At 48.8% G+C, this 9,979-nt stretch overlaps 1 protein-coding gene across 1 annotated transcript in view; it reads left to right on the forward strand.

Moving 5' to 3' along the window:
- The window catches only part of LOC116956558 (ribosomal protein S6 kinase alpha-3-like), a 120,905-nt gene extending 111,833 nt beyond the window's left edge, over positions 1-9,072 (forward strand). Inside the window, exons 21-23 of the mRNA XM_076054464.1 lie at positions 2,794-2,911; positions 7,225-7,362; positions 8,913-9,072. Coding sequence (XP_075910579.1) covers positions 2,794-2,911; positions 7,225-7,362; positions 8,913-9,035 — 379 coding nt within the window. The 3' untranslated portion in view covers positions 9,036-9,072. The remainder of the gene's footprint in view (positions 1-2,793; positions 2,912-7,224; positions 7,363-8,912) is intronic.
- The last annotated feature ends 907 nt before the right edge of the window (positions 9,073-9,979 follow it).

Consider the following 9,979-nt stretch of genomic DNA (forward strand, 5'->3'; position numbering starts at 1 on the left):
TTCACTCACTCATTCACTCATTCACTCATCCTCCTGTACACCATGCTGGCTGGGTACCACACTCATTCACTCATTCATTCACTCATTCACTCACTCATTCACTCACTCATTCACTCATCCTCCTGTACACCATGCTGGCTGGGTACCACACTCATTCATTCACTCATTCATTCACTCATTCACTCATTCACTCACTCATTCATTCACTCATCCTCCTGTACACCATGCTGGCTGGGTACCTCATTCACTCATTCATTCACTCACTCATTCATTCACTCATTCATTCACTCATTCACTCACTCACTCATCCTCCTGTACACCATGCTGGCTGGGTACTCAATTCACTCATTCATTCACTCATTCATTCACTCATTCACTCACTCATTCACTCACTCATCCTCCTGTACACCATGCTGGCTGGGTATCTCATTCACTCATTCATTCACTCATTCATTCACTCATTCATTCACTCACTCACTCATTCACTCATTCACTCATCCTCCTGTACACCATGCTGGCTGGGTACCACACTCATTCATTCATTCACTCATTCATTCACTCATTCACTCACTCACTCATTCACTCATTCACTCATCCTCCTGTACACCATGCTGGCTGGGTACCACACTCATTCATTCATTCACTCATTCATTCACTCATTCACTCACTCATTCATTCACTCATCCTCCTGTACATCATGCTGGCTGGGTATCTCATTCACTCATTCATTCACTCATTCACTCACTCACTCATTCACTCATCCTCCTGTACACCATGGTGGCTGGGTACCACACTCATTCATTCATTCACTCATTCATTCACTCACTCATTCACTCATTCACTCATTCACTCATCCTCCTGTACACCATGCTGGCTGGGTACCACACTCATTCATTCATTCGCTCATTCATTCACTCACTCATTCACTCACTCACTCATTCATTCACTCATTCATTCACTCATTCATTCATTAGCTCACTCACTCATACATTCACTCACTCATTCACTCACTCACTCATTGACTCACTCACTCATACATTCACTCACTCATTCCCTCACTCACTCATTCACTCATTCACTCACTCACTCATACATTCACTCACTCACTGATTGACTCACTCACTCATACATTCACTCACTCATTCACTCATTCACTCACTCACTCACTCATTGACTCACTCGCTCATACATTCACTCACTCATTCACTCACTCACTCACTCATTCACTCACTCATACATTCACTCACTCAGTCACTCACTCACTCATTGACTCACTCACTCATACATTCACTCACTCATTCACTCACTCATTCACTCACTCACTCATTGACTCACTCACTCATACATTCACTCACTCATACATTCATTAACTCACTCATTCACTCACTCATTCACTCACTCATTGACTCACTCACTCATACATTCACTCTCTCATTCCCTCACTCATTGACTCACTCACTCACTCCTACACTCATACACTAATTCATTCACTTATTCACTCATTCACTCACTCATCCACTCACTCATTGACTCATTTACTCACTCATACATTCACTCACTCATTCACTCACTCACTCACTCATTGACTCACTCACTCATACATTCACTCACTCATTCACTCATTCACTCACTCATTCATTCACTCACTCATACATTCACTCACTCATTCACTCATTCACTCACTCACTCATTGACTCACTCACTCATACATTCACTCACTCATACATTCATTCACTCATTCACTCACTCATTCACTCACTCACTCACTCATACATTAACTCACTCATTCACTCACTCATTCACTCACTCATTGACTCACTCACTCATACATTCACTCTCTCATTCACTCACTCATTGACTCACTCACTCACTCCTACACTCATACACTAATTCATTCACTTATTCACTCATTCACTCACTCATCCACTCACTCATTGACTCATTTACTCACTCATACATTCACTCACTCATTCACTCACTCACTCACTCACTCATTGACTCACTCACTCATACATTCACTCACTCATTCACTCATTCACTCACTCATTCATTCACTCACTCATACATTCACTCACTCATTCACTCATTCACTCACTCACTCATTGACTCACTCACTCACTCATACATTCACTCACTCATTCACTCACTCACTCATACATTCACTCACTCATTGACTCACTCACTCACTCCTACACTCATACACTAATTCATTCACTTATTCACTCATTCACTCACTCATCCACTCACTCATCCACTCACTCATTGACTCATTTACTCACTCATACATTCACTCACTCATTCACTCACTCACTCATTGACTCACTCACTCATACATTCACTCACTCATTCACTCATTCACTCACTCACTCACTCATTCATTCACTCACTCATACATTCACTCACTCATTCACTCATTCACTCACTCACTCATTGACTCACTCACTCACTCATACATTCACTCACTCATTCACTCACTCACTCATACATTCACTCACTCATTCACTCACTCATTCACTCACTCATTCACTCACTCATACATTCACTCACTCATTCACTCACTCATTCACTGACTCACTCATTGACTCATTTACTCACTAATTAATTGATTTCTCCCCCCCCCGTGCCCCCCCCGTGCCCCCCCCCGTGCCCCCCCCATGCCCCCCCCCGTGCCCCCACCGTGACCCCCCCCGTGCCCCCCCCGTGCCCCCCCCGTGCCCCCCCCCGTGCCCCCCCCGTGCCCCCACCGTGCCCCCCCCGTGACCCCCCCCGTGCCCCCCCCGTGCCCCCCCCCAGCTTCACGCCGTTTGCTAACGGCCCTGAGGACTCAGCTGAAGAGATTCTCGCTCGCATCGGCAGCGGCCGTTTCTCACTCACGGGGGGCACCTGGGCCTCGGTGTCCAGCACCGCCAAGGTGGGGGGCAGGGGGGGGCAGGGGGGGGCAGGGGGGGGGCAGGGGTGGCTCTGTCTGACTCACCTCTCTCCGTGTGTCACTGTGTGTGTCACTGTGTGTGTGTCACTGTGTGTCACTGTGTGTGTCACTGTGTGTGTCACTGTGTGTGTGTCACTGTGTGTGTCACTGTGTGTGTCACTGTGTGTGTCACTGTGTGTCACTGTGTGTGTGTGTGTCACTGTGTGTGTGTCACTGTGTGTGTGTGTAACTGTGTGTGTCACTGTGTGTGTGTAACTGTGTGTCACTGTGTGTGTCACTGTGTGTGTCACTGTGTGTCACTGTGTGTGTGTGTGTCACTGTGTGTGTGTCACTGTGTGTGTGTGTAACTGTGTGTGTCACTGTGTGTGTGTAACTGTGTGTGTGTGTCACTGTGTGTGTCACTGTGTGTGTGTGTCACTGTGTGTGTGTGTCACTGTGTGTGTGTCACTGTGTGTGTGTGTGTCACTGTGTGTGTGTGTGTCACTGTGTGTGTGTGTCACTGTGTGTGTGTGTCACTGTGTGTGTGTCACTGTGTGTGTGTGTAACTGTGTGTGTCACTGTGTGTGTGTGTAACTGTGTGTGTCACTGTGTGTGTGTGTAACTGTGTGTGTCACTGTGTGTGTGTAACTGTGTGTGTCACTGTGTGTGTGTGTAACTGTGTGTGTCACTGTGTGTGTGTGTAACTGTGTGTGTCACTGTGTGTGTGTGTAACTGTGTGTGTGTCACTGTGTGTGTCACTGTGTGTCACTGTGTGTGTCAGTGTTACTGTGTGTGTGTCACTGTGTGTGTGTCACTGTGTGTCTGTGTGTGTGTGTGTCACTGTGTGTGTGTGTGTCACTGTGTGTGTGTGTGTCACTGTGTGTGTGTGTCTGTGTGTCACTGTGTGTGTGTGTCACTGTGTGTGTGTCACTGTGTGTGTGTCTGTGTGTGTGTCACTGTGTGTCACTGTGTGTCACTGTGTGTGTGTCACTGTGTGTCACTGTGTGTCACTGTGTGTGTGTCACTGTGTGTCACTGTGTGTGTGTGTTACTGTGTGTGTGTCACTGTGTGTGTGTCACTGTGTGTCACTCTGTTTCACTGTGTGTGTGTCACTGTGTGTCACTCTGTTTCACTGTGTGTGTGTCACTGTGTCACTCTGTGTCACTGTGTGTGTGTCACTGTGTGTCACTGTGTATGCCACTGTGTGTGTCACAGTGTGTGTGTGTGTGTGTCACAGTGTGTGTGTCACAGTGTGTGTGTCACAGTGTGTGTGTCACTGTGTGTGTCACTCTGTGTGTGACACTGTGTGTCACTGTGTGTGTCACTGTTTGTCACTGTGTGTGTCACTGTGTGTCACTCTGTGTCACTGTGTGTGTCACTGTGTGTCACTGTGTGTGTCACTGTGTGTGTCACTGTGTGTGTCTCCTCTTCCTGCACTTCCGCTACTGCTGCTACTTCTGCTGCTACTACTACTACTGATGATGATGATGCTACTACTGCTTCTGATGCTACTGCTGTTACTGATGATGCTACTACTGCTACTGATGCTACTGCTACTACTGATGCTACTACTACTGCTGCTGATGCTACTGATGCTACTGCTGCTGGTGATGCTACTACTACTGATGCTACTGCTGCTGATGCTACTGCTACTACTACTGTTGCTGATGCTACTGATGCTACTACTGCTACTGATGCTACTACTACTGATGCTACTGCTGCTGATGCTACTGCTACTACTACTGTTGCTGATGCTACTGATGCTACTACTGCTACTGATGCTCCTACTACTGCTGATGCTACTGCTGCTGCTGATGCTACTACTGCTACTGATGCTACTGCTACTACTGATGATGCTACTACTACTGATGATGCTACTACTACTACTGACGATGCTACTGATGCTACTGCTGCTGATGCTACTACTGCTACTACTGATGATGCTACTACTACTGATGCTACTACTACTGCTGATGCTACTACTACTACTGCTGATGCTACTACTACTGCTGATGCTACTACTACTACTGATGCTACTACAACTACTGCTGCTACTACTACTACTACTGATGATGCTACAACTACTACTGCTGCTACTACTGATGCTGCTGCTACTACTACTGCTGCTCCTGCTGCTGATGATGCTACTACTGCTACTACTACTACTACTGATGCTACTGCTGCTGCTACTACTGATGGTACTACTACTATTGATGCTACTACTACTACTGCTGCTACTGCTGCTGCTGATGCTACTACTACTGCTACTACTGATGCTACTGCTGCTGCTACTACTGATGGTACTACTACTACTATTGATGCTACTACTACTGATGATGCTACTACTAATACTGATGCTACTACTACTGATGATGCTACTGCTACTACTGCTGATGCTACTACTACTGATCCTACTGCTGATGCTACTACTACTGATGATGCTACTACTACTGATGCTACTACTACTGATGATGCTACTACTACTGATGCTACTACTGCTACTGCTGCTGCTACTACTGATGGTACTACTACTATTGATGCTACTACTACTGATGATGCTACTACTGCTGCTGCTGCTACTACTACTGCTACTGATGGTACTACTACTACTACTGATGCTACTGCTGCTACTACTGATGATGCTACTACTACTGATGCTACTACTACTACTGATGATGCTACTACTACTACTGATGCTACTGCTGTTGCTACTACTGATGATGCTACTACTACTGATGCTACTACTACTACTGATGATGCTACTACTACTGATGATGCTACTACTACTGATGATGCTACTACTACTGATGCTACTACTACTACTGATGATGCTACTACTACTGATGCTACTGCTGCTGCTACTACTACTGATGATGCTACTACTACTGATGCTACTGCTGCTGCTACTACTACTGATGATGCTACTACTACTGATGCTACTGCTGCTGCTACTACTACTGATGGTACTACTACTGATGCTACTGCTGCTACTACTGATGATGCTACTACTACTACTGATGCTACTACTACTACTGATGATGCTACTACTACTACTGATGATGCTACTACTATTGATGCTACTACTACTACTGATGCTACTGCTGCTACTGCTACTACTGATGACGCTACTACTACTGATGCTACTGCTGCTACTGCTGCTACAACTACTGATGATGCTACTACTACTGATGCTACTGCTACTACTGATGATGCTACTACTACTGATGATGCTACTACTACTGATGCTACTACTACTACTGATGATGCTACTACTACTGATGCTACTGCTGCTGCTGCTACTACTGATGATGCTACTACTACTGATGCTACTGCTGCTGCTACTACTACTGATGCTACTACTACTGATGCTACTACTGATGATGCTACTACTACTGATGATGCTACTACTATTGATGCTACTACTACTACTGATGCTACTGCTGCTACTGCTACTACTGATGACGCTACTACTACTGATGCTACTGCTGCTACTGCTGCTACAACTACTGATGATGCTACTACTACTGATGCTACTGCTACTACTGATGATGCTACTACTACTACTGATGATGCTACTACTACTGATGCTACTACTACTACTGATGATGCTACTACTACTGATGCTACTGCTGCTGCTGCTACTACTGATGATGCTACTACTACTGATGCTACTGCTGCTGCTACTACTACTGATGCTACTACTACTGATGCTACTACTGATGATGCTACTACTACTGATGATGCTACTACTATTGATGCTACTACTACTACTGATGCTACTGCTGCTACTGCTACTACTGATGACGCTACTACTACTGATGCTACTGCTGCTACTGCTGCTACAACTACTGATGATGCTACTACTACTGATGCTACTGCTACTACTGATGATGCTACTACTACTACTGATGATGCTACTACTACTGATGCTACTACTACTACTGATGATGCTACTACTACTGATGCTACTGCTGCTGCTACTACTACTGATGATGCTACTACTACTGATGCTACTGCTGCTGCTACTACTACTGATGGTACTACTACTGATGCTACTGCTGCTACTACTGATGATGCTACTACTACTGATGCTACTACTACTACTGATGATGCTACTACTACTACTGATGATGCTACTACTATTGATGCTACTACTACTACTGATGCTACTGCTGCTACTGCTACTACTGATGACGCTACTACTACTGATGCTACTGCTGCTACTGCTGCTACAACTACTGATGATGCTACTACTACTGATGCTACTGCTACTACTACTGCTACTGATGCTGCTACTGCTGCTGCTACCGCTGCAGGATCTGGTGCGCCGGATGCTGCACGTGGACCCGCAGCAGCGTCTCACAGCTGCCCAGGTGCTGCAGCACCCATTCATAGCTCAGCGTGACGCCCTGCCACAGAGCCAGCTTACACGGCCAGACGCACAGGCCGTCAAGGTACGTGTGTACGTGTACACGTGTGTGTGTGTACACGTGTGTGTGTGTACACGTGTGTGTGTGTACACGTGTGTGTGTGTACACGTGTGTGTGTGTACACGTGTGTGTGTGTACATGTGTGTGTGTGTACACGTGTGTGTGTGTACGTGTGTGTGTGTACATGTGTGTGTGTGTACACGTGTGTGTGTGTACGTGTATGTACATGTGTGTGTGTACGTGTGTACACGTGTGTGTGTGTGTGTACACGTGTGTGTACGTGTGTGTGTACACGTGTGTGTACGTGTGTGTACGTGTGTACGTGTGTGTGTGTGTGTGTCTGTGTGTACGTGTGTGTGTACGTGTGTGTGTGTACGTGTGCACGTGTGTGCGTGTACGTGTGTGTGTGTGTGTGTACGTGTGTGTGTGTACACGTGTGTGTGTGTGTGTACGTGTGTGTACGTGTGTGTGTGTGCGTCTGTGTGTGTGTACGTGTGTGTGTGTGCGTCTGTGTGTGTGTACGTGTGTGTGTGTGTGTGTGCGTCTGTGTGTGTGTACGTGTGTCTGTGTGTGTGTGCGTCTGTGTGTGTGTACGTGTGTGTGTGTACGTGTGTGTGTACGTGTGTGTGTGTGCGTGTGTTTGCGTGTGTGTGTACGTGCGTGTGTGTGTGTGTGTACGTGTGTGTGTGTGTACGTGTGTGTGTGTGTGTACGTGTGTGTGTGTGCGTGTGTGTGTGCGTGCGTGCGTGTGTGCGTGCGTGTGTGTTTGTGCGTACGTGTGTGTTTGTGCGTACGTGTGTGTGTGCGTGTACGTGTGTGTGTGCGTGTGCGTACGTGTGTGTGCGTGTGTGTGTGTATCTGTGTGTGTGTCTGTGTGTGTGTGTTAGTGTGTGTGTGGGGAGCGGTAGTGTAGTGGTTAGCGCTACGCTGCGCTATGAACCTGGCGACCCGGGTTCGATTCCCGCTCACGGCCAACACCAGCGACGATTATCTGAACCGGTCCCGGGCCTCCCCTAGGTCGACTCAGCCTCAAATGAGTACCTGGTGCTGTGTGTAGTAAACATCGCCACTAGGGAGACAAAGGCGGTCGGGCGTGGTGCTGGCCACCCACCCCCTCGTGTACCGTTCCGGCCTTCATAGGTGCTCGCTAACAGCACTTGCCCCTACAGTCTGTTAAGGCTATATGGGGGATCTTTGTCTTTGTGTGTTCATAGGCTGCTGCTGCTACTCGCTACTAACAGCACTTGCCCGTACAGTCTGCTAGAGGCTACACGGGGGATCTTTGTCTTTGTGTGTTCATAGGTAGCTGCTGCTACTCGCTACTAACAGCACTTGCCCCTACAGTATGTTGAGGCTACACGGGGGACCTTTGTCTTTGTGTGTTCATAGGTAGCTGCTGCTGCTACTCCCTACTAACAGCACTTGCCCCTACAGTTTGCTAGAGGCTACACGGGGGATCTTTGTCTTTGTGTGTTCATAGGTAGCTGCTGCTACTCGCTACTAACAGCACTTGCCCCTACAGTCTGCCAGAGGCTACACGGGGGACCTTTGTCTTTGTCTCTGTGTGTGTGTAGGGGGCGGTGCGGGCGACCTATCAGGCGCTCAGTTCTTCACCGCAGCAGCCGGCGCTGCAGCCAATCGCTGCGTCCGGCCTTGCCCAGCGCCGTGGGCTGAAGCCTGGCAACCTCCCGCACTGAGAGGGGGGAGGGGGAGGAGGAGGGGGAGGTGGTGGAGGAGGTGGATGAGGTGGTGGTGGAGGTGGTGGAGGTGGTGGTGGTGGTGGTGGTGGTAGTGGTGGTGGAGGTGGTGGATGTGGTGGAGGTGGTGGTGGTGGAGGTGGAGGAGGTGGTGGTAGTGGTGGAGGTGGTGGTGGTGGAGGTGGTGGTGGAGGTGGTGGTGGAGGAGGTGGTGGTAGTGGTGGTGGTGGTGGTGGTGGAGGAGGTGGTGGTAGTGGTGGTGGTGGAGGTGGTGGTGGAGGTGGTGGTGGTGGAGGTGGTGGAGGTGGTGGAGGAGGGGGAGGTGGTGGAGGAGGTGGTGGAGGTGGTAGTGGTGGAGGTGGTAGTGGTGGTGGAGGAGGTGGTGGTGGATGTGGTGGAGGAGGAGGTGGAGGAGGTGGTGGAGGTGGAGGAGGTGGTGGAGGAGGAGGTGGAGGAGGTGGTGGAGGTGGTGGTGGAGGTGGAGGAGGTGGTGGTGGTGGGGAAAGTGGAGGAGGTGGTGGAGGTGGAGGAGGTGGAGGAGGGAGCAGGGAGTCTATCCACCACCCCCACTCCCTCCTGTCATCGTCACCACGTTGCTTCCACCACCACTGCCACCACCACAACCATCACCACAACCATCACCACAACCATCACCACAACCATCACCACCACCACAACCATCACCACTTCCATCATCACCATCACCACAACTATCACAACCATCACCACAACCATCACCACAACCATCACCACAACCATCACCACAACCGTCACCACAACCAGAAAGATCTGGGGATCCCCAGCCCACCGATCTCCCCCGCGTCCAGTCCACCTGTGCTACAGCTCTCGGTGATGGTGATGATGGTGGTGGTGACGGCGGTGGTGACGATGATGATGGTGACGATGGTGACCATGATGATGGTGATGGTGATGATGACGACGAC

This window comes from Petromyzon marinus, chromosome 66 (genome assembly GCF_048934315.1).
Source record: "Petromyzon marinus isolate PM22_M1 ecotype Great Lakes invasive population chromosome 66, UKy_Petmar_22M1.pri1.0, whole genome shotgun sequence".
NCBI lineage: Eukaryota > Metazoa > Chordata > Hyperoartia > Petromyzontiformes > Petromyzontidae > Petromyzon > Petromyzon marinus.